Below are 23,570 nucleotides of genomic sequence, written 5' to 3' on the forward strand. Positions count from 1 at the left end.
AGAGGGGACCTGTGGAGCAGGCAATACACTTGCTCTGGGCTGGTGAGCCCACCCTTGGAAAAAAAAGTAGGCTTTGCTGGACAGAAAGAGAGCTGCGTGCTCTCCATGGAGCATCAGGGCAGAGGAGCCTCCTCTTCCAGCTCCAGACTGGGCTGCAGGGAGAGAAAAGCTGAAAGTCTCCACTGGGCTTGTGGAGCCTAGGAAAGGCAGCAGGAGAGTGCTGTCTGGGAGCTGGGGAATTTGCCATCACGGAAGCCAGTGCCTTCTGCTCCCACCCAGCTACAGTGTCTTCCACTAAGGTCAGCTCCCACCTCACCTGTGACCTTGGCAAAGGTGACATCCCTTTCCTATTCAATACCAGGTTAGCCCTGAGTGCCCAGTGTCACTGGAGGGTTTGTTTGGGTGTGCAGTGACTCCCAAGGATGTAGAAGCAGCAGAAAGGTTGCTGTGCCTGCTGCAGTCCCAGCCACTGGCTGCACACCCCGCTGCCAGCACAGGTCTGCTGCAACCTCCTGCATGAAGTGCTGGGCCAGCTCTGTCTGTCCTTAACTCAGCCAAGGATCTGTCGTGTCATGCAGCTTTTGCTGAGCACATGAGGAGTTGTGTCCATGCCTGGAGCAGTGTTTGGGACAGTTGTGTCCGAACAGCTGGGTGGGGAAGTGACACAGGCAATGTGTGTGTGCAGTGTGGATGCTTTTGAGCATCTCAAGGCTGCAGAATTCCTCCTTAGGAATTTCACATTCTCCTTAGGGGACTACAGTGACCAGAGCATTGCTTTGTGGAGCACCTACACATACCAGCTCCTCCTGTCCACTTGTGTCTCGGAGCCAGTTCATGACGTGGCTTTCAGCCCTGTGTCTCACCAAGACCTAGCCTGTGTGGGGAGAGGAGCTGTGATGTTTTGGCTACTGGAGCAGCAGGGAGCTGCTGTCAACCTCAAGGTAAACCTCTGTTTTACGTTTCAAAATTTATTTTTGGCATCTCTGACTTCTTTTCCAAGCCACTGGTGAGGGCAATGGAGGCTCTGCCCCCACAGCTCTGTGAGAGCTGAGGATTTCTTGTGACTTTGGCTGTCCATGAGAGCTTTTGGTGGTATTGGAGACATTAACTGCATGAACTGAGGGGAGGAGGAGGGGTTTCTTTCCTGATGTAGGTAAGAACCATATTTTCTTTGACATGCCTGGTTTTTGTGCTTTGGCAGGTTCATCAGGCCCCTGCCCCGGACGTGCTGGGGCTGGTGGAGCTCACGTCTCTCTGTTATGGTGCCGACACTCTTCTTTACAGTGGGACCAACTCAGGCCAGATCTGTGTGTGGGACACTGAGACCAATTGCTGCTTCATGACATGGGAGGCTGACGAGGGCGAGATCGGTGGGTGCTGAGTCAGGGGGGTCAGGGAATGTGTGGGGAACCAAGAGCTGTGAGCTTGCCCAGCTCTGCTTTCAGCTGTGCTCGGAAAACCAGTTTGCTGTGTCAGATGCAAGATGTGTGGGGTGACAATGGATCTGTGACTTGGGTTTCCTTGGGGTCCTGGGTTCCCTGGGAGGTTCACCTTGTTATAGAATCATTAAGGTTGGAAAAGGTCTTTAAGATCATCAAGTCCAACCATTAACCCAGCACTGCCAGGTCCACCACTGACCCATGTCCCTAAATACCACATCCACGTGCTCTTTGAACACTTCATGGGACCGTGATTCCACCACTGCCCTGTTCCAAAGCTCCTGCAGACCCCTGCTCTGTAAAACACTGGGTATTGGCTGTAGAACCCCCCCTACTTTTCCTGCTGGAGTGCATCAGTGGCCTGGCTGTCAGGGGCTCGCTTGGGGTGCTGGCTGGGAGCAGTGGATATTCACGGGTGCCCCCATCCCCCTGTGCCCCCAGGGGTGCTGCTGTGTCGGCACGACAGGCTGGTGAGCGGCAGCAACACGAAGCGCATCCGCCTGTGGGCAGTGGGCAGCGTGCAGGAGCTGAGGCTGAAGGGGCCTGATGCCAGGTAGGCAGTCGTGGCCCCTCACCTGGCAGCTCCCAGGACCTGTCTCAGAGGTGGCTCTTCACAGACAGACGTCGCCCTGCTCCTGAGCTCTTCATCCTTAGCTTTTCCTCTCCGCCCCGCGGCTGCTGATTCTTTCTCTCTGGATCTTTTGACTGAATTTTTGCCACAGGTAGCTGAACCCTCTTAATACTGGAAGTGGGTGGAGATTGTCATGCCTGAAATTTGTGTCAGTGGTTTGTAGGAATTCCTTTAGGAGAATTAGGGAAAATACATTGCCTTTGTTTCTTCTCTCACGCTATTGCATCCTTCATTTTCTTTCTTCCCTATAAAAGATGGTTGCAGTGCAAATCATAGAATCATGGAATGGTTTGGGTTGGAAGGAACCTTCAAGACCATCCCATTCCAACCCCCTGCCATGGGCAGGGACACCTTCCACTAGACCAGGTTGCTCCAAGCCCTGTCCAGCCTGGCCTTGGACACTTCCAGGGATGGGACAGCCACAGCTTCTCTGTGCCAGGGCCTCACCACCCTCACAGACAGGAATTCCTTCCCAATATCCCATCTAACCCTGCCCTCTGGCAGTGGGAATCCATTCCCCCTTGTCCTGTCACTCCACACCCTTGTCCCAAGTCCCTCTCCAGCTCTCTTGGAGGCCCTTTATGCCCCAGAAGGTTTCCCCAGAGCCTTCTCTTCTCCAGGCTGAACTCCCCCAGCTCTCCCAGTGCAATGGGAGTCACTGATCCGTAGACAGGATCCCTTCATTGAACTGGGCTCACTAAGAAATTGCATTTAAAGGAGGCAGAATGGCTGTTCCAACACCCGAGCCAGTCCTTCTCCCATCCTCCTTTCCTCCAGGTCCAGCTCGGTCCTGCTGGAGCACGAGATCACCCTGGATGGGACAATCGTCAGCGCAGCCTTTGACGACTCCCTGGAAATGGGCATTGTGGGCACCACAGCAGGAACCCTGTGGTACATCAACTGGCTGGAGAGCACGAGCATCCGGCTCATCAGCGGCCACAAGAGCAAGGTCAGAGGGGCTGGGCCAGCTCTGAATTTTGCTGTTGCTTTGGGATGTCTTTGTGCTGCGGGAAAAAGTGTTCAAATGGTAGAAGAGAAGGAATTTTACGTCGACCTGTGGTACACAGTGCCTGGTCCTACCTCTGGGGTTAGGTTTGTTAAACCCTTTGGGGTTAGGTTTCCTGTTTTCCATGACAAGCCCAGCTGTCATAGAATCATAGAATTTTAAAGGCTGGAAAAGACCTCTAAGATCATCAAGTCCAGCTGTCAATCCAGCGCCACCACCATGTTCACCATTAAACCAGGTCTTCAGGTGTCACATCCACACATCTTTTGAACACCTCCAGGGATGGTGACTCCACCACTGCCCTGGGCAGCCTGTTCCAGTGCTTTGCAACCCTTTCAACAAAGAAATACTTCCTAATATCCAATCTAAACCTTCCCTGGTGCAACTTGAAGCCATTTCCTCTCGTCCTGTCAGCCCACAATTTAAACCCAAAACCAAAGCATCCACCTTCCTTTATGTTCCATCTTCTCTGATGTCTCCCAAGAGTGGATAGAGGGGCAGAGGAGCTGATGTGCTCTGGGCTGTGGCACCTGTAGAGCCCCTGTTGCCCACCCTGTCCCTGGTGCAGGTGACCGAGGTGTGCTTCAGTCCTGACGAGACTCACTGTGCCACGTGTGGGGAGGATGGCAGCGTGAGGGTCTGGGCTCTGAGCAGCACAGAGCTGGTGGTCCAGTTCCAGGTGCTCAACCAGGTAAGTGTTTGTGGTACATCAGTCCCTTCCTCTTGGCACAGGGAGGTACCCACTGTGTCATCTCTGGTTCCTTCGCAGAGCTGCCAGTGCCTGGCCTGGAAGCCTCGTCCCATCGGGCTGTGGGGAGCTGAGAGCCAGCACGTGGTGGCAGGATACAGTGATGGCACCATCCGTGTGTTCAGTGTTTCCAGGACAGAAATGGAGCTGAAAATGCACCCCCACAACGCTGCACTGACAGCAATCACCTACTCCACGGACGGTGAGACTGCCCAAGGTCACAGCAGGGACATGTGGCCTCGGGGAATGTGGCTTGGTGCTGCCTGGGTTATCCTGACCTTCAGCTGCTCTGTGTCCTGGCCACCTGCCCAAAACCCTGGGGCCAGGGAGAGCCACAGAACTCGTCTCAGTGAGCTTTGGTGGCTCTGCCAGCTGAGCATGTGGTAAATAGGAGGTGGGAGGTGTATTGGCAATGGGGTAACAAAGGGGTTTGGGTGCCACAAACCCTTTTGTGCTCTCCTGCTTTTGATCTACCGTGGCTCTTCTTCAGTGTGGAGATTTAATGTGTGTCTGAGACATCTCATCTTACCCAGCCCTTGACTGGGATGTTCCCAGCCTTTCACAGTGTTTTGGGACACCAATATCCCATGATCATGGACCTTTCTCCTCTTGGCTATTCTTCTCAAGGGTCCCATTCTTGTGTCTCCTTTCAGGAGAAATGATCTTATCAGGGGGCAAGGATGGGCTGGTGGCTGTGAGCAGCCCTCGCACTGGAATGACCATCCATGTCGTGGCTGACCACAAAGGCTCCCCCATCACTGTTCTCCAGTGCACCAGGAAGCAGGTGAGACCCCAGGAGCAAGTCCTCCTGTGTCACTGCACAGCTGTGGGAAGCAGCATGGTCAGTGTTTGCTTCCTTGTCCCTTGCTTTTCCTCTTCAGGCCCCCATCCCCTCCAGTAACTTCTGATGAGTTTTTCAGGGATATATCCAGTAAAGCTGCAGGCATTGCAGGTGCAGCCTGTGCCTGTGGGTGGGGGGACCTTTGGTGGCAGCTGTTGACACACAGGTGTGACGTGGGCCTGTGCCACAGGCTCTCAGAGAGCAGCACCCCTGAGAGCAGCCCAGGCTGGGAGCTTGCAGCCCCTGTGCCCCCCAAAAAAAGCTCCTGGGCAGCCTGGCCTCCTGTACCATTCCTCTGAGGAGCTGGGAGGACTTGTTTGTGCACCAGTGGGATAGTTTTAGCACCTCCTTTGTCTTCTTCTTCATGAAGAGTTTTTTTCCTTTGTGCAGCAGCAATGGGAATAATTTTCCCTGAGTTCTCAGGCTTTCCAGTCATCCACAGTGTAAGGCTGTGTTCCCTGGTAATTTAGATCAAGGAGATCCTCCTTGGTTCTAGGTGAAGGACGTTGTTAGGGGACACATGGTGTTGAAAAGGAGATGTGCAGATCCAGACGTTGTCCCAGGGAAGAGAACTGTTGTTCAGGCCAGGGTTTGGGTTGGAAGGGACCTGAAAGATCATCCAGTTCCACCCCCTGCTATGGATAGGGACACCTTCTGCTGTCCCAGGTTGCTCCAAGCCCCATCTGACCTGGCCTTGGACACTTCCAGGAATGGGGCAGCCACAAACAGGTTAATCCTGGCGTTGATCCCCTAAACACAAGACCCGTGTTCCCACAAGCTCCTACCCCACTCTCTTCCTTTGCAGCCTCTGTGCCTCCAGAGTCCCAGTGTTGTGTTTGTGTTCCCTAGTACCACGACTTCGGGGTGGAAGGGGGTGAGCTCTGGCTGGCCACGAGCTCGGACCGCCGGGTCAGCGTCTGGGCCTCCGACTGGCTCCAGGACAAGTGTGAGCTCCTCGACTGGCTCAGCTTCCCAGCTCCTGCCGACCCCGAGGTGAGCCTGGCTCCTGCCAGCCCCTGCCTGCTCCTGGCACCAGCAGAGATAGAGGAGGGATGCACAGGGCTCTGACAGAGAGAGTGTGCTTAGGAATGTCATCTCTGTTAGTTCTGCTCACAGAGTTATCTTGTTAACAAACCTTCTTGTGTGTGGAAAGCAATTGTAGCAGTACCAAACTGCCCCAAGCACTGACTTTTAAGCATGAGGAGCCCAAAACGGCACCTGCAAAGAGCTGACACCCTGTGCCAGCAAACCAGAGCACAGGCAGCCGTGAGCACAGTGTGCAGGAGAGAGAGCTAATTAGGAACGTGCTGCTAACTCTGACACTCTTGAGGAGCATGAATATTCCAAGCCAGGAGCACCATGACGGGTTCACAGAGCCAAGTACTCAGCCCTGTGTGTCTGTGCTGCTTGGCAGAAGCCTCTGGCTCCAACCCAGGGTGAGGTTTGGGCAGCAGGACACCTGCTAGAAAGGGAGGAAGGATCTGTATTGGAGAGGATATGAAGATGGCCCCTGGTCCAGGTGAGACTGGCAGGCAGAAGGGAGCTTCCACACAGCAGCTGGGTTCTGTCAGTGTTTCTTCTGTTTCTTTCCAAAACGTTGGATTTCCTCTGGAAGGAAACTCACTACAGCTCTCCCCAGAGTGAGAAGGATTAATCTTGTATCTACTACTCAAGATCTGTCTTCTGGGCCCTATTTTCTTGTGTTAAACCAATCCAAAACCCAATCCCACCTTCAAGCCCCTGCAGCACCATCTCAGTAGAAATTCAACCTGCTGGACCCTCATGTCTCCTGCTCCTCTGACACTAAACAATTTGCTTCAGGTTTTCATGGCAGTGTGTGGGTGCTCCTTGCTTTCCATGAGATGGGAATGCAAGAGGGAGGAAACAGCCTCCATCATATTAACTCCCCACTGCTCAGATACTCAGAGCCCTGAGGTTCCTCTGTGCTCTCCTTTTGTCCCCATTGTATTGGGTCAAGATGGAGAATCCAGACTTTTCTTGCCTTTGGTTTCCCTCACCAGGGTCTCGACCTCCCTCCCAGCCTGGCTGCGTTCTGCCCTTGGGAGCAAGATGTCCTGGTCTACGTGGGGTTTGGGATGCAGGAGGAAGCCTTGTTCTACAATCTGCGCAAGAAGCAGGTACCTGTGCCCTGCCCGGGGCCAGGGGGAGGCAGTGCTGCCCTGTGTTAACCCCTGTCACAGGGGTGGGCCGGGCTCAGGGAACAGCTTGTCATCTTGGAAACTCCCGGGAGAGCAGCAGAGCCCTGCCCCTGCCTCGGGCTGTGTCCGGGCAGGCAGCCAGTCCCTGATCCCACTGCAGGGGAAGGCGGCTGCTTCCAGGAGCGCTGGCACTCTCCACATTGCTGAGCCATCTCCTGGATGCCTGGGGCAGGTTTCCAAGCTCGAGAGATGCTGTGCACCTTCAGCCTCCCGTTACCCTCCTAATGACTCGCTGCACAGCTCTGGGCTGTCCCTTCCCCCTTGTGAGGAGTTGGTGTTTCTCTTTCTGGATGCAGGTGGTCAGGAGAGTCTCCTTGCCAGCCTTTGCCACCTCGCTCAGCCTGTCCCCGGCCGCGCCCTTCATGGCCCTCGGCTTCCACGGTGAGTGCTGGGGCTGCCGGGGCCTCTCCACGGGGAGGGGTCTCCCCTTCTACTATGAGGGGGGAACAAGGGGCCTTGTTCCATAAAATGAGACACATGCACACACACCATATCCTCAAACCCTGGGAGCTACAGTCCAGGGCAAGGAGAAACCTCCGAGAGACTCCTAGGTCAGAAATGAGATGCATGAGCTCAGTCCTGCTTGTCCAGGGGCAGGATTTGTCACTGGAATGACTTCCCAGGGTTATGGGCTGCAGCCCAGGAGGCAGCAGGGACCTTCCCATGGCAGGGGACAGTCACAACCCTGCTCCTGACAAGGGCACCTCGCTGCTAGAGTGCTTTGGATCTGCCTGTCTCGTGTCACTCAGCTCAGCAACTCCCAGCTCAGCAGCAGGGAGAGAACCTCGGGGGGGTGACCAGGAACGGTGCTCTTGGCAGAGACAAGTCTGGAGAGGGTCCAGGTGTGCCAGGGAAGGGTGGTCCTGGCAGGGAAAAGCCCCAGGGAGCGGGTTTGTGAGTGGCCGGGAGCAGTCCGAGCCCCCAGCCCGGCCGTGACCCTCCTCTCGCAGCGCGGCTCCTGCGGCTGCAGCCGTGCCCGGCCGGGGACCCGCAGGACTACGCCGGCCATGACGACACCGTCCACCTCTGCCGCTTCGCGCCCTCCGGCCGCCGCCTCCTCTCGGCCTCGCACAGCGCCGTGCTCGTGTGGGAACTGACGGGCGGATGAGCCGGGCGGGCCGTGGACTGGCGGCGCTTCTCCAGCGGGGACAGAGCCCGGGGGGGCCCGGCCCGGCCCCGGCTCCCGGGACAGGCCCCGGCTCCGGCCCCAACCAGGCCTCAACTACCGTCCCCACAGCTGCAGGGCCCGGCGGCGGCGGGCCGGCCCCGCCCGGCTCCGGGATGTGTTTCACGGCCCCGTTCGCCGTTTGTTGTTGAATGTTTTGCTTTCGTTAATAAACCATCGACAGACGAACCCTGGAGGTCTCGGCGTGTTGCCCTCGCCAGGGGGCGCTGTGGTGCCCCGCGCCGCTCTGCGCCGCCGCTCGGTGGTGCGGCCGGAAGTGGAGGGGGGGACAGGGAGGCGGCGGTGCCGCCATGAAACGGGACGTGCGGATCCTCCTGCTCGGGGAGGGTGAGGGGGGTTCTGAGGGGCCGGGCGGGGGTCGGGTCCTCCTGTGAAGGGAGAGTGAGGGGGGTCCTGAGGGGCCGGGTGGGGATCGGATCCTCCTGTGAAGGGAGAGTGAGGGGCGTCCCGAGGGGTCCCGGGGCTCCGGTGGGGCGGGTCCTCCTGCTCGGGGTGGCCGAGGGGGCACGGGGGTCCCGGGCAGGCCGAGGGTACAGGGGATCCCCCCAGTACCGGCAGGGCCGGAGGAGCGGCCGGGCCCGCCGGTGGTCCCGGGCCCTGCGGGTGTCACAGTCACCAGCCCCGGCCCCGATCGTGGTTCCACTGCCGCTGTCCCCCCCAGGCTCTGCCGTGCCGGTGCCAATGTCAACGTCCTCCCTTTATTTCCTAGCCCAGGTGGGGAAGACGTCCCTGATCATGGCCCTGGTGGGCGAGGAGTTTCCTGAAGAGGTGAGCGGGGAGGGGACACACAGATACACAGCCCTCCGGGTGGGCCAGCTCTGTCCCCAGTGCCACCGGCCGGGGGTCGGGGTGTCTGGGGGTGCTCACAGCTCTGGGCTGTGACAGCCGTGGGAGTCACCAGCAATCGCCACTAAAGCTCAGGTGAGGTCGGTGAGGACCACACGGAGCTCCAGATGAGGTGCTGTTTTCCTGTTTGTGCTCTGATGTGGGACTTTCTCTGCCCCCGGGAGGGTGTTGGTACCTCCCAGGCCCCTGCTCGCTGCTGCTGGGGGTCTCTGTGTTGTGGCCACCAGCACAGCAGGGCCCAGCCTTCCTCCCAAATCCAGCCTGGCACTGGCACAGAGCCCTCGGAAGGGGCCAAGCCACATTCCCCGCCCCTCTGTACCTATCTGGAGCTGGGTTTGGTGCTCTGAGCCAGGCCAGCTGCCAGCAGCAGATCTGTCCTTCCCCTTAGAGCCTCCAGCAGGGCGGCTCGCTGTCCCAGCACAGCTGGGATGGGAAAATGGGATCAGTCTGTCTGGGCACATTCTCCCTGAGTCATCAGCTGGCTTCTCCCACTGCCTACAAGCAGCTGGTGCCCTGCATGATCTTGTGCTGGGAAGCACAAGGAGTTTGGGGGGACCAGCCCTGTGGCCTGTCTCCTGCTGCCAGCCCAGCCCAGCCAGCTCAGCACTGAGCCCAGACAGCTGGGGAGTGCCCAGGGAGTGCCCAGGGCTTATCTCTGGCTGCCCAGGGCTTATCTCTGGAGCCCGAGGCCATGGCTGAGGGAGGCCAGGCCGGGCAGGGGTGGCTGTGGCTGAGGGAGGCTGGGCCTGGTGGGCATGTGGAGGTTCCACCTCAGGGACACGGGCTGTGTGAGGGATGGGCTGCAGGGAGCTGCTGCAGCCCAGTGGGCCAAAAGCCATCCATGATCCGTAGCTCATCCCACCCTGGCAGAGCGGGTGCTGGGCAGTGCCCACGTTGGGGTGTGACGTCCCCTGTCACCCGTGCTCCCAGCTGGCTGTCAGCTGGCATGGCTGGCTGGACAACTGTGCTGGCTTTGCAGGTGCCCCCCCGGGCAGAGGAGATCACGATCCCGGCCGATGTCACCCCTGAGAAGGTCCCCACACACATAGTGGACTACTCAGGTAGGGCCCCATCCCACCTGGCTTTTCCCCTTCCCTGACTGTCTGAGGGGACTAGGAAGGGGTCCTGCTGCCAGGACAGATGGTGACAGCTCTGTTCCCCTTTCAGAGGCAGAGCAGACAGAGGAGGAGCTGCAGGAGGAGATCTCCAAGGTGAGCAGGGCTGGCTGGGACAGGAGCCTGTGGTCCTGCAGCTCCCAAGGGGAACGTGGCTGCTCCCCTGCCCTCCCCGTTAGCCACCCAGGGGGGCCAGGCAGTTGGTTATCCGTGGATTAATGCTCTGGTTTGTTTAGAGGCTTGTTTAATCCTGCTCTGTCTTGTAAGCTGTTGTATGTGGCTTGTCCTGGCCCTCGGGGGAGCCTCCAGAAGGAGAGCAGTGGGGGGAAGGAGGAGGCTGCGGAGCAGATGATGTGCTCTCAGCCTGGGGATGTTCCTGACGGACTTGGAAGAGGGGAGAAGCAGTTGCTGAGCTTGGGCAAGACCCTCTGCTCCTGCATTAGATCCCTGTGGCTGCCTGATGAAGCAGTGGCACAGAGAAGTTAATTTGGGAAGTGGAGCCCCTGAGGAGCGCTGGGCAGGGAGGGATGAGGAAGCCCCTGAAGCAGCCGTGGAGGAATAATTGAGTCTTCTGGCTGCAATGCACCCAGCTGCTCTTTGGCCTGGGATTAGCCTTGGCTCTGCAGAGACAAGGACCTTTTAATTGTGGATAATAAAACTGTCTCTCTCACATGAACAAAGCTATAAGCACTGAGAAGGTGGGCATGGGGGTCCTGCCCCCTTCACCCAGACAGCAGGAGTACACAGAGGCTTTAAACAGCTCCAGGAAATCCTGCCTAAACCCTCATGTGTCCTCAGGATTAGCGCTAAACTCTCTCCTGAAAGGACCAGTGATCCCTCCTGTCTGACAAAGCCAGGGCACCGTCTGCGCGGGGTCGGGAGGGGAGGAGGGCACGGCCGCGGCTGTGGGAGGGGATCCGGGCGGGCCTGGGGGCGGCAGCTCCCGGGACAGAGGAGCCGGCCTGTGCTCCCGGCAGCTGTGGGCTCATGTCGGGGGCTGTGTGAGGGGAGCTGTGTGAGGGGGGCTGTGTGAGGGGGGCTGTGTGTGAGGGGAGCTGTGTGTGAGGGGGGCTGTGTGTGAGGGGGGCTGTGTGTGAGGGGGGCTGTGTGTGAGGGGGGCTGTGTGTGTGAGGAGGGCTGTGTGAGGAGAGCTGTGTGAGGGGGGCTGTGTGTGAGGAGGGCTGTGTGTGAGGGGCTATGTGTGTGGAGGGCTTTGTGTGTAGGGCTGTGTGAGAGGGGGGCTGTGTGTGAGGGGCTGTGTGTGAGGGGCTTTGTGAGGGGGGCTGTGTGTGTGAGGAGGGCTGTGTGTGTGGAGGGCTGTGTGTGTGAGGGGCTGTGTGTGAGGAGGGCTGTGTGTGAGGAGGGCTGTGTGTGTGTGGAGGGCTGTGTGTTGTGAGGGGGGCTGTGTGTTGTGAGGAGGGCTGTGTGAGGGGGGCTGTGTGTGTGGAGGGCTGTGTGTTGTGAGGAGGGCTGTGTGTGTGAGGAGGGCTGTGTGTTGTGAGGAGGGCTGTGTGTTGTGAGGAGGGCTGTGTGTTGTGAGGAGGGCTGTGTGTTGTGAGGAGGGCTGTGTGTGTGAGGAGGGCTGTGTGAGGAGGGCTGTGTACGTGTCCACACTCACGTGCACTCGGCCGCTGCGGCCGCATTTCCAGCATTCCCTGCTGCTGTGGGTGTGCACAAGGACCCCCTCACCACCCTCTGCTGCTTCTCTTGCAGGCCAACGTGGTCTGTGTGGTGTACGATGTCACCAAGGAGGCCACCATCGACAAGGTAACAGGTGCCACTGCAGCCCTGCCTCAGCAGCAGAGCCAGAGGGGAAGGGGCTCCCAGCACTGGGGTTTCCATGCTGCCCTTGCACAGTGTGAGCACATACCAGCCCTGTGGGGGATCTGGGGTCTGAGACCCCTGCAGGCAGAGGCTGAGCGAAGAACAAGCTTGCTCCCACACTGGTGGTTGTCCTCACAACAGGCTGATTGAATCCTTGCACTGGTATCCAGCATCCCTGGGTCTGCTCTGCCTGCTGGTGCAGGGGAATGCTGGGGAGCAGATGGCTGCAGGGCCCTGCTGTCTGCCTGGGATCTGCCTCTCCCTCCCCAGGCTGTGCTGACACCCTCTGCTCACCTTCCAGATTCGCACAAAGTGGATCCCCATGGTGAACGGGGGACTTGAAAAGGGATCCAGGTACCATGTGTGGCATGATCTGTGGGTGCAGATTTGGGGGGCTCTGGGGACTGTGGGGAACCCACCACCTTCCTGAGGGTGCTGAGACCAAACCAGCTTTGTGTTTTGATCCAGATAGATTGGACAGGGCTTGGAACAACCTGGGCTAGTGGAAGGTGTCCCTTCCCCCATGGCAGGGGGTGGAATGAGATGATCTTTGAGGTCCCTTACAACCAAAACTATTCCATGACTGTGGCTTGTGGCTAGACCACTTGTAGCATAAGAACATGTGGGCTTTTCTCCCTCAGAGATCCAGCTGAGGCAGGGGGCCACTGGAGAGGGATCCTTCTTTCCCCTTGATCTCTTCTCAGCCAGACAGAGAAAGGAGGCTGCCAAGGGAATCTCTGAGCTGCAGTCTGTGTGTGGATCACTTAGGCAGAAGGCTGCTATGCTGGATTAAAGACTGCTATGCTGGATTAAAGACTGCTGAACATATTGTTGCTGGGTGAAAGCCTAAGCAGGATCAGGCAGTTTGTTTCTCCAGATGGATGCTCCTGGCCATGGGAGGCAGGAAAGCTGCTCTGGACCTCGCAGAGGAGGGGTGGGGGCTCCCCAACCTGCCCCATGGGAGCACCAGTGGCTGGGACAGTGCTGGGACCAAGGGAGGGGTGGCCTTACTTGTGCTCTGTGTCTTTGCCAGGATCCCCATTATTCTAGTGGGAAACAAGTCTGACTTGCAGATGGGCAGCTCCATGGAGGTCATCCTGCCCATCATGAACCAGTTCTCGGAGATTGAGACCTGTGTGGAGGTGAGGGAACTGGAGGGTGTCTGCAGAGCTTCCCTGAGGGGTCAGAGTGCTGATCTGGTGTGAGTCAGGGAGCCTCTGCTTCTGGAGGGCTGCCCTGCTGACACTGCTCTGCAGAAGTCCCCGTGTCTGGGCATTGAGAGCCTGTGATTTGGGCTTTCTGTGCTTTGTGTATTGGCTCTGGGGCTGTGGAATGGGCACAGCAAAACCAGAGCAAAACCCAGGGGTTTTTCCCTTTTGATTTTTTCTCATGGTGGACAAATATTGCTCTGTGCTTTGATGCACACCTTGTCTGGCTCAGGGAGCTCGTATCATCCTCCTCCTGCCCCTTTTCATCAGCTCCCAGGGCTGTCTTTTCCTTTGAATCCGCAGTGCTCTGCCAAGAACCTCAAGAACATCTCTGAGCTCTTCTACTACGCCCAGAAAGCTGTGCTGCACCCCACTGCCCCGCTCTACGACCCGGAGGAGAAGCAGGTAGGCTCCTGGGAGAGTCTTCTTCCTGTCACAGTGCTCTGGTGTGCAGCTTTGGGAAGGAGGGTGGAGGGTTTGGGCTGACACAGGCAGGACAAGGAGATGGTGTTCATTCCTGTGCTCAGCACAGCCAGCTGAGCATACCCAGGCCAGAGAGACCTGCAAGGACAGGGGTGTGTTGGGGCAGAAGCCCTCGTGCTCCAGACCATCTGTTAGCCATGGTGGGAAGGGGCCAGGAGAAGAATTCCCTATGGACTGTCTTTTCTCACTTTAGATTGGATATTAGGAAAAATTTCTTCACAGAAAGGGTTGTCAGGCATTGGCACAGCTGCCCAGGGCAGTGGTGGAGTCCCCATCCCTGGAGGGATGTAAAAGCCATGTGGATGTGGCACCTGGGGACATGGGTTAGTGGTGGCCTGGGCAGTGCTGGAGGAACAGTTGGACTTGATGATCTTGGAGAGCTTTTCCAACCTGAATGATTCCATGATTCCCAGCTCAGAGGGTGCTTAGCTGGGCTGTGTTCCCAGGCAGTACAGGAAAGGAACCCACTGTGCATGGGGTTGCAGGAGGAAGGGCCAGGCTGAGGCTGGTGCCATTTGTCACCGTGGTTGGTCCCTTGCAGCTGAAACCCACCTGTGCACGAGCACTGACCCGGATCTTCAACCTCTCGGACCAGGATAACAACCAGATCCTTAGTGATGATGAACTTAACTACTTCCAGGTAGGGTTGGCTGCAGAGCTGAGATATTCCCCAGTCCCTGGGCTTCCCTGTCCATCCAATAGCAGTCAAAAGCTGACCTTCTCCTGACACGGCCATCCTGTTCCCATTCATACTTCTTTTCCACACCTAAAGCACCATAGGGTGCATCTCTGAGCACATGGGATTCCATCTTCCTAAGCTTGGATTGAGTTTGCTCTGCTGTGGGAAGACCAGGAGGCTCTGGAGATGTAGAGAGTCCCAACTTATTGGGATGCTGAAGAACAGGGGTTTGGTTGAGGTCTAAAGTAGAAATCCCTGAGCTGGGTGGATTTTCTCTCCCTGAAACCCCATCCTTTGCCAGGGGAGAGGGAAGCTGGTGAGACAGGGTTGTTCTCTCTGTGTGCTTTGCTGACAGTGGCCTTCTTTCCCTTGGGAGGCAGAAGTCCTGTTTTGGAAACCCACTGGCTCCACAGGCCCTGGAGGACGTGAAGATGGTTGTGTGGAAGAACACGACAGACGGGGTGCAGGACAACGGCCTGACCTTGAATGGTAACAGCACAGGGGCTCCCTGCTTCTTCCCAAGGGATGGGGGGGACCCATCTCCTTCAGCACATCCTGAAGGGCCCTGTCTCCAGCCTTGTGTCTCTCATTCCAAGCCTGATTAGTCCCTCTTGTTAAAGCAAGCTGGAGCCTGCTGGGCTGGTAGATCTCTGTGTCCAAGCAGCCTGTTTTCCCGGGGAAAGCACAGTCCCAAGGAGTGGATCCCTGAGGCTGAGCTGACCCCACTGTCTGAGCCCCTGATCTCTCCTGCAGGCTTCCTCTTCCTCAACACGCTCTTCATCCAGAGGGGCCGGCACGAGACCACCTGGACCATCCTGCGCCGCTTCGGCTACGACGACGAGCTGGAGCTGACGGACGATTACCTGTACCCACAGTGCGTGTCCTGCCGTGGGCGGGGGACAGGGGTCACACCCTGCTGCTGCACGGCTCGGGGGGCCCCAGCACCTTGGCTGGATCCTTCCAGCACCGTGGAGCTGCTGTGGACCCTTAGGTCAGGGTCAGGTTCACAGCCCTCGCCTTCCCCTGCGGGCAGGAGCTGACACGTGGGGTTGGGGACAAGTACAACAGGCCTTGGGGCTGCTGGCTGTGCTGATGGTTCTGATCTAGACAGACAGGGAGGTGGGGAATGAAGTCCCAGACTTGCCTTGACATCAGTCAGGGGCTTTTGGAGGCTGCTCTGTCGCTGCCTGAGCCGAGGCAGAGCAGCTCTGTCAGGAGCAGTGAGCTGTCAGCACAGCCCTCCTCGCTCATTCTGCAGCTGCTGTCTCTTCTCTGCTCCCTGCCACCCTGGAGGTGGGGATCTGGCAGGAATGGAAGGGCTTGGCTTGGAGCTGCCTCCTCCTCTCCTCAGACAGCAGGCTGTGGGGAGGTGACAGGGACATGCTGGTGGATGGCACCCCAGGGCAGTGCTGTGCTCTGCTGGAGCCCTGGCCATGAGGTGGAGCAAGGGCACAGCATCTCTCTGGCTGCTTGGGATGTGCCAAAGAGAGGCCTCTGTGCACCTTCAGGGGATTCTCCCCAAAACAAGGGGACTGTGTCAAGGAATAGCCAGGCCTGGAGGCAACAGCTGGCCTTGAGCAAGGAGGGAGTGAGGAGCTGAGTCCTCTGGGTGAGATCTGCTCACACACTGCCCTTTGTTCGGGGCTTGAGGAGGCTTATTTGGCTATTTGAACTGGAAAATAAGATATGAAAGATGCAGGGGAGGTTTGTGTTGGATTTTAGGAAAAATTTCTTGATCAAAAGGCTTGTCAAGCACTAACACAGGCTGCCCAGGGCAGTGGTGGAGTCACTGTTCCTGGAGGGATTTAAAAGCTGTGTGACTGTGGCACTTGGGGACACGGGTTAGTGGTGGCATTGGCAGTGCTGGGGGAACAGTTGGACTCGATCTCAGAGGCCTTTTCCAATCGTGATGATTCCCTGATTTTTCCCACAGGTTCCGTGTGCCCCCCGGCTGCTCCACAGAGCTGAACCACTTGGGATACCAGTTCCTGCAGCGGCTGTTTGAGAAGCACGACAAGGTGGGGCTCTCCTGGGCCTGCACACCTGGGCACAGCTGCTCCCCTGCCCACCCTCTGTGCCAGGGAACCCACGGAGCACCAGTGAAGGGCTTTCCTCTGGCACAGCATTCCCTTTAGGAGGCTTTGGAAGCAGAAAGTGGTCACAGCAAGCTGTTGGTAGTCTGATGGCTTGTCAGGCACATGAGTGGTGGTCACTACCCTTGACCAAAGGGCAGTTTGGGCTTTCAAGGGCTGGGTCTGAGTGAGGATCAAGCTGGCATGGCCCCCTGTAGTGCCTGGCTGCAGCAGGCAGGGTGGCAGGGAAGCGGGCACAGCTGCTGGCCTGCAGCCACAGACCAAGCACCAGCATCTGCACAGCTGCCAGCCCTGTGGAGGGCTGCCAGGCCCGAGGGAGGGAGAGAAAACAACCCATTTGTACCATACTCTGGCTCTTGGAGAGTGGGAGGAGGGGATGTGTTGGATCTGAATGCACCTGCTTGGAGTGGTTATTCAGATGTTGATGTGCACCTGGGGTATGGCAGCTCTGTGGCCACGGGGAACAGCTTGGGAATGGCAGCACTGAGTGGACACACATCCCCGTGTGCCCAGATCAGCTCTGGCCACAGGGAATGGCAGAACTGAATGGATGCACATCCCTGTGTGCCCAGGTGCCAGCAGTTCTCCTTCAGGCACAGCAGCCTGAGGATGCTGTGTTGGCCTGTGGTTGCTTGGTGGCCACACACAGACTTTGGGCTAGATACCCTGCAGTGTGGAAGGCCAGGCTGGCCCTGTGGAGGCTGTGGGACAGCTGGCCCCAGGGGAGCCAGAACAGCAGCTCAGGACTGTAGGGAGTGCAGGTCATGCCTGGTTCCAGCTGTGATCCCAAAGCACATTGGCTTGTCTCTCGTGCAGTGGTGGCAGTCCCTGGGGCACAGGCTCTGCACGCTCACCCAGCTCTGGCTGTGATCGATTCCTGCCCTTGACAGCATCCCTGTGTCATTCCACAGCAACCAGTGAGATGGCCAGTGTGCCAGGGACCCCTCTGGGCATGGGCTGTGTCCTGGCTCTCCTGCTGACACCCTTTGTTTTGGCAGGACCAAGACGGAGCCCTCTCGCACACAGAGCTGCAGAACTTCTTCAGCGTGTTCCCCTGCGTGCCCTGGGGCCCCGAGCTCTCCAACACGGTATGCACCACTGATAAAGGCCTGCTTTCCCTGCATGGATTCCTCTGCCAGTGGACGTAAGCTCAGTCCCTCTCCCCCGCCCCTGCTCACATCCCTCAGCCCTCGCTGACCCTCTCGCCTTTGCTCTGTCTCTCCAGGCTCGTGGCTTACCTGGATGTACGGCACTGCCTGGAGTGCCTGGGCTACTTGGGCTACCCCATCCTGTCGGAGCAGGACTCGCAGACACAGGCCCTCACGGGTACGGCCATGCCCTCCCCTCCTGTCACAGCTCGGGTCCCTCCTCGTGCTCACCCATCCTCTCTCCTGCCAGTGACCCGGGAGAAGAGGATTGACCTGGAGAAAGGCCAGACCCAGAGGAACGTGTTCCTGTGCAAGGTGCTGGGAGCCCGGGGCGCAGGCAAGTCCGCCTTCCTGCAGGCCTTCCTCGGCAGGAGCCTGGCGGTGAGTGGCTGCTCCCTGTCCGGCCACGCTGGGCAGGAGCAGGAGGCAGAGCCAGAGGTCCTGGAGTGACCTACCCCATGATGGCATCTCCCTGCCCCCTGTGTGATGCTCTCCCTGCCCGTGCTTTACACCCCCCTGCGTGCTGGTGGTTCTGTGGCTGTTGCATCCACAATTTTGGCTGAGGCAGTGGGCCCACTCCCTCTGCTTGTCCCAAAGATCTGGAAGGGCTGTGCCTTTTCCAGGCAGCTATATTTCCCCAGTGTCACCACAGTGATGCTGACTTTCCCTGCCTGTTAGGAACAACCCCACATCTCATGGCAGGCCCTGGCTGCCCTTCAGGTGGCTGTTAGGCCACTGGGGCTCAGGGCAATTTGAAACGCTGTCCCCTAGCAAGCACTGCTCATGTCCCCACTGTCTGACAGTGTTGTCCTTGGCAGGCCCAGAAGGAGAACCCGGGACAGCCATCCCCCTACACCATCAACACGGTGCAGGTCAATGGCCAGGAGAAATACCTCATAGTAAGTCTGGAGGAGGAGGGAATTGTGCAGTGCCTGGCTCACAGCAGGGCTGGCTGTATCCTCCCATATCCCAGCACCCCAGGCTGGGCTGTGGCTGCGATCAGCCAGCACCGTTCCTGTTCTGGTGAGGGAACAGCTGATCCCCTGAGGTAGTGACATGCCCTGTGTCCTTTCCCCTCCTGCCCCAGCTGTATGAGGTCAGCGCCGACTCCACGTTCACGAAGCCATCAGACACAGCCTGTGACGTCGCCTGCTTCATCTACGACCTGAGAGACCCCAAATCCTTCAGCTACTGTGCCACTGTTTATAAGGTAACTGGCTGGGACCCTGGGGGACTGTACAGGGTTCTTGTGGGACCACAGGGCCCCTGTGGGACTCCAACCTTCATGGCAGCCCCACATCCCCGGGGGCTGCTCACTTAACCCCTCGCTGGGCTTTCTCCTGTCCCTGCAGCAGCACTACATGGACAGCCAGATCCCCTGTGTCTTCGTGGCCTCCAAGACAGACCTGCCAGAAGCCAGCCAGCAGCCTGGGCTGGCCCCAGCTGAGTTCTGCTACAAACACTGCCTCCCTCCACCCTTTCTCTTCACCTGCCACTGCCAGGGACCACCCAGCACTGCTGTCTACACCAAGCTGGCCACTGCTGCCACCTTCCCGTTAGTATCCTTCCTGTGGAAGGGGCTCTGCTGGGAGCAAAGCCTGGGGAGGGGGCTGTGTCCAAACCTGACCTCTGACACATTGCTTTTGCTTTGTTTCTCTCCAGCTTTTGGTGTCATCTAGTGATTTTGGTGTCATCTAGGGCATGAAGTGACAGGATGAGGGGGAGTAGCTTCCCACTGCCCTCAGAGGGCAGGGTTAGATGGGATATTGGGAAGAAATTCTTCCCTGTGAGGGTGGTGAGGCCCTGGCACAGGTTGCCCAGAGAAGCTGTGGCTGCCCCATCCCTGGAAGTGTCCAAGGCCAGGTTGGATGGGGCTTGGAGCAACCTGGTCTAGTGGAAGGTGTCCCTGCCCGTGGCAGGAGAGTGGAACCAGATGAGCTTTAAGGCCCTTTCCAACCCAAACCACTCAATGGTTCTGGGATTCTGTGATCTCTTCATAGAAGTAATTGAAACAGAAAGGCCATTTCTTCCCCTATTTGCAAAGTGGGGAGGCTTTCTTCTGCCTCATGTTTTTCTCTGGCAGATTTATTAGATAGATCCTGCCACAGGAGCGTTTATTTTTGAAGCCTAAGATAAAAAATGCTGGAGAGGAGTAGCCAGCTTAGTTTGCCAAGGCCCGCGGGGGGAGTGGCAGCAATTTTCTCCTGATGAGATGGATCAGACTGAAAAAGAGGTCAGTGAAGCGAGACCTGTGTCACACAGCCTCCCTCTGGGAGGAACTGCATCCCACAGGGGCTGGGAACGGAGTAGGAGGAGCGCCAGGCTGGTCATGGGAGGTGAGGGGGCATGTGGGAAGAAGGACAGCGTGGCTGTGTGTGGAATCTCTGCTCCAGGGGTGGGAAGAGCGAGCACAGCGCTGGGGGCCGAGCCCTTGCAGGGAGAAACGTGGGAGCATTGGAAGGCAGGATGGGATTACTAGTGAGTAGTTTTCCCTCTAGCTTCTTTTCAATAAACAACTTTATTTTTAGAGCTGACGCTTTTTTTTTTCCCTTTCTGCAGTATTAAAATTTAAATATTCTTAATATATCTTAGGGTATGTGGTATAAATAAATAACAGCGTAATGGAGGGCTGGGGATTGGCTGTGCTCCCCCGATGTAGTGGGGAATGAATAATGGATGTGCCTCTCCTCGGAGAGGAGCAGGTTGGTGCGGGACAGCACGTGTTTGGGAAGGGAATGTGTACGCTGGGCTCCTTCCCTCACCGCCCTTCGTCCGAGTCACCGGCTGTGCCGGCGTCTCCGGGGCACCCGCTCCTGGGTCACTTGGGGTTGGGAAGGCAGCTTGACCTAGAAAGGCAGATACCTCCATGCTCCTACTAATTATTTAGGTGTTGGTGTGCTGTTTCCAGGCCAGGGGAGGGGACAGCTACATCCATCCCACCAGCCACCCCTTGGCTTGATGATGCTGCCAGGTGACGGGTACTCCGGCGTGTGGGGCCGGGAATCTCTTGGAGCCTCCTCGTCAGCTGGGCTGTAACCCCCAGTGCTGTGCTCGCCCTGTGCCCCCCCCACGGGCCCCCCAGATCTCCATGTGTGGGGTGGGAGCACTGTGGGCTGGTGGGGAGTGTTGGGACAGCCAAACTCACCAGCCTCTTCTCCATTTCCTTGCAGCCACCTGAATGCTGTGGAGTTGGGAGTCGCATCCTTCTGGCTCCGGGTGGCCCTGGGGGCCGCGGTGACAGCGCTGGTGGGGTTCACACTGTACCGTGTGCTGGCCAAGAACAAATGAGAGCCACTCTGCACCCCATCCCCCTGACACCAGCTCCCTGTCCCCAGCGACACCCTGGTGAGGGGCCCTGCCTCAAGCTGGTCCCTGGTAGGAAATCCTCCTCTCCCCCAGCCTGGATTGCAGGGCCAGTGAAACCAGACCTCCCAGCACCAGCAGGACAGATCCCTGGCACCAGCCAGCCTCACCCTGTGGCCTCCTGGCCCCAGTGGCACCAGGGCAGGCAGCTCTGCTGGGGATCTGCCTCACCAGCAGCTGGAGGATCACCCTCATCTTTTATTCTGTTAAATTTTTTTAATGTTTGTTTTTAAGCTCGAACATGAGTGTTTCAGTGTCTGTTGGGCCGGGCACATCCCCTCCCCAGAGGGCTGTGCTGGTGGCCTCAATTCTGGGGGGTGGTCAATGCTCTCAGAGCCCCTGGGAGCTCCAGCAGCAGCTGAGCTGTCAAATGAGCTCATGGCTCCAGCTCCCTGGGGCACATCTCCATCTCCTGTCCTGGTTTCCCTCAGCCAGGGAAAGGCAACTGGGGAGGGAGGGCCAGGCACTTAAAGCCCCCAGTCCTGGTGGTTTGGGGTCAGGCCTGGCCTCTCTTGCTGAGATGCAGTGGCTGCAGCCCTGGGCTGTGAGGGGGGACAGTGATACCCAGGGTCTGTCCCAGGCTCTTGTTTCTGCACAAAAATGTGAGTCCCGCTGTGTGCTGGGCTCTGGGTCCATCTGCCCTCCTTTCCTGCCACCTGCATGGCCCATCCTGTCCCCATCCCTGGCCACCAGTATTCATGGTCACCAGTATTCCCAAGACTCTGAGGGCATTGGGTGCCCACAGTCCTTCCCTGGCAGTGCCATCACTGAGCTGATGCCACACTGTGCCCTACAGCCCACATCCTGCTGTCCCCTCTGCAGGGCCCTGTCCAGTGTGAGGCTCCTGGTACAACTGGAAGCTCCTTTCCCCTGTCCCCTGCCTGCACCTGAGCTGGCATCAGCGGCCGGGACTGAGCTCAGCACCAGTCTGGGGTCAGAGCTCCACAGTGCCCCTGTCTCCAAGTCCCAAAGAGCAAGGCCAGCACCCACCCCTGGGTTCCTGTCCCTCCACGGGGAGCCTGGATGAGCCCCTGGCTGAGTGACACTAGCCTGGGCTCCCCCAGCACACTCAGGGTCGGTCTCTTTGCAGGCAGCCTGGGGGGGCAGCTCCGAGGTAGCACCTGGAGCTGCTTTTTTATGTGTTTTGTCTATTTAAACGTTTTACCGTGGCCTGGAGCCAGTGAGGGGCATGAGAGGTGCCACCAGCATCTCTGAGGGAACAGTCCCACAGTGGTGCCCACAGTCCCCAGCACTGGCCAGCTGGGGGGTCCCTGCCTGTGCCAGAGCTGCTGTGCCAGTCGGGCGCCCACGTGCTGCTGGCCCCTGGTTCCTGCACTGCCAGGGCCATGTCCTTGCCGTGTCTTTATCCCTCTCCATGCCCACCGTGTGTGGCTCTGCCACCCCAGGCCCGTGCCTGGTGTCTGTCCCTGCTCCACGTCTGCTGGAGCTGTGATGTTTTAGGTTTGTTCTCTACAACAAAATAAATTTTTACACACCTTCCCCTTGCACACTGTATCCTGTGTCACCTGGGGCAGCAGGACCCTCGTCCCTGACGAGGCTGTGTGAAGCCTCCACAGACTGGGGTGGGAGCAGGGAGACCCCCAAGGGCCTGGACTGCCCTGTTTGGGGGTGGTTATGGAGATTTAGGGCAGAAGCTGAAACCTGGCACGGTGGGACAGCTTGAGGCTGGCCCAGGGCTCCTTGGTACTTGGGGACACAGATCCCTGTGCAACAAGTGCCAGCCAGAGGCGAGCGGGGAAAGGAGGTGGTGCGTCCCTGTGGTGCTCTGCCAGGATCCCTTGGGAAGCAGGAGGCTCAGCTGCCCCGGCAGCGGTGACTCTCTGTGCTCAACCCCATGTGGGCTTCAGGGCTTCCCCCTTCCCTGCAGCTCCTGGGGCCATGCTGTCTCCCCTCTCTGCTCCTGCTTTCCCGTGGCAGCTTTTCCCTTGGCTGTTTCTGTCTCTGCAGGCTCAGCCATGGGCGCTGGGCACAGGGAACGTGGGCACAGCCTGGGAAAAGGCTTTTTCCAGGGCCTCTGCCCTGAGGCTGGATGGGGCCAGACTGCTCCCACACTTGTAGGGGAGTCCCTCTAGGCTGTGGGGTGGGAGAGAAAGCCCTTCCCACATGGCAAACCAGGGGACAGGGGTGCTGGGGAACACAACCGATGCCGTGTAGGGCAGAGGAGGTGATGCCAAGGCGGGCGAGACACGCAGTGCTCCCTGGTGACTCCAAACCAGGCTGGATCCCGTGGGAGCCACGGGCCCACGTGCAGCGGTGTGTATTAATAGCACTGGTGTGCCAGAGCCATGGATGCTGTGCCAGGGCAGGCACGGCTGTAGGACAGGGTACACACATGGCAGGGCCGTGGGCCACCCATGGCCACACACAGTCCCCAGGGAAGGTGCCTGGCAGGGCTGAGGGGCCCAGAGCTCCCTGGGCACCCACAGTGGGGCTGAGCCGTGGCCCAGGAGAGTGGGGAGGCTCCAGCACACACTGGGGGCCCAGGGGAGCCTGGCCTGGGTGACACCGTGCACATCACGTAAAGGGGCCAGTTCAAGGGACCCAGTGCCAGGCTGCCCCATGAGTGCTATGCTGGGGCAGGGGACAGCCCGTGTCCCCCGTACCAGTGGGAGCACCCACCAGCCTGTGGGTCCAGGGTCAGAATGGAGAGAACATTTATAGTCACCTGTGCCAGATTCAGCGGGTACCTGGAATGCTGGTACCCATATTAGGATGCAGGT

General features: G+C 58.4%; 1 protein-coding gene across 8 annotated transcripts in view; it reads left to right on the forward strand.

Annotated features, from left to right (window-relative positions):
* The window catches only part of LOC127467631 (mitochondrial Rho GTPase 2), a 46,066-nt gene extending 23,736 nt beyond the window's left edge, over nucleotides 1–22,330 (forward strand). The window contains exons 32-59 of one of the 8 annotated variants that reach the window (XM_051779843.1): nucleotides 751–941; nucleotides 1,202–1,370; nucleotides 1,881–1,992; nucleotides 2,848–3,019; nucleotides 3,645–3,767; nucleotides 3,846–4,026; nucleotides 4,478–4,608; nucleotides 5,515–5,658; nucleotides 6,687–6,803; nucleotides 7,181–7,265; nucleotides 8,780–8,838; nucleotides 9,896–9,977; nucleotides 10,084–10,127; nucleotides 11,745–11,798; nucleotides 12,157–12,209; nucleotides 12,889–12,997; nucleotides 13,367–13,468; nucleotides 14,088–14,186; nucleotides 14,606–14,714; nucleotides 14,979–15,099; nucleotides 16,159–16,243; nucleotides 17,317–17,462; nucleotides 17,544–17,644; nucleotides 17,717–17,847; nucleotides 18,285–18,365; nucleotides 18,554–18,676; nucleotides 18,819–19,021; nucleotides 20,637–22,330. In XM_051779843.1, the coding sequence (XP_051635803.1) occupies nucleotides 751–941; nucleotides 1,202–1,370; nucleotides 1,881–1,992; nucleotides 2,848–3,019; nucleotides 3,645–3,767; nucleotides 3,846–4,026; nucleotides 4,478–4,608; nucleotides 5,515–5,658; nucleotides 6,687–6,803; nucleotides 7,181–7,265; nucleotides 8,780–8,838; nucleotides 9,896–9,977; nucleotides 10,084–10,127; nucleotides 11,745–11,798; nucleotides 12,157–12,209; nucleotides 12,889–12,997; nucleotides 13,367–13,468; nucleotides 14,088–14,186; nucleotides 14,606–14,714; nucleotides 14,979–15,099; nucleotides 16,159–16,243; nucleotides 17,317–17,462; nucleotides 17,544–17,644; nucleotides 17,717–17,847; nucleotides 18,285–18,365; nucleotides 18,554–18,676; nucleotides 18,819–19,021; nucleotides 20,637–20,754 (3,245 nt within the window). In that variant the 3' untranslated portion in view covers nucleotides 20,755–22,330. Of the gene's footprint in view, nucleotides 1–750; nucleotides 942–1,201; nucleotides 1,371–1,880; nucleotides 1,993–2,847; nucleotides 3,020–3,644; nucleotides 3,768–3,845; nucleotides 4,027–4,477; nucleotides 4,609–5,514; nucleotides 5,659–6,686; nucleotides 6,804–7,180; nucleotides 7,266–7,834; nucleotides 8,190–8,328; nucleotides 8,398–8,779; nucleotides 8,839–9,895; nucleotides 9,978–10,083; nucleotides 10,128–10,984; nucleotides 11,035–11,744; nucleotides 11,799–12,156; nucleotides 12,210–12,888; nucleotides 12,998–13,366; nucleotides 13,469–14,087; nucleotides 14,187–14,580; nucleotides 14,715–14,978; nucleotides 15,100–16,158; nucleotides 16,244–17,316; nucleotides 17,463–17,543; nucleotides 17,645–17,716; nucleotides 17,848–18,284; nucleotides 18,366–18,553; nucleotides 18,677–18,818; nucleotides 19,022–20,636 lie in introns of those variants that run through there. The other 7 variants (XM_051779785.1, XM_051779795.1, XM_051779833.1 and 4 more) reach the window with 7 other exon arrangements.
* Nucleotides 22,331–23,570: the final 1,240 nt, after the last annotated feature.

The sequence above is a fragment of the Manacus candei genome, unplaced genomic scaffold, assembly GCF_025592945.1.
Source record: "Manacus candei isolate 608988 ecotype Guabito, Panama unplaced genomic scaffold, ASM2559294v1 h1tg000002l, whole genome shotgun sequence".
Lineage (NCBI taxonomy): Eukaryota > Metazoa > Chordata > Aves > Passeriformes > Pipridae > Manacus > Manacus candei.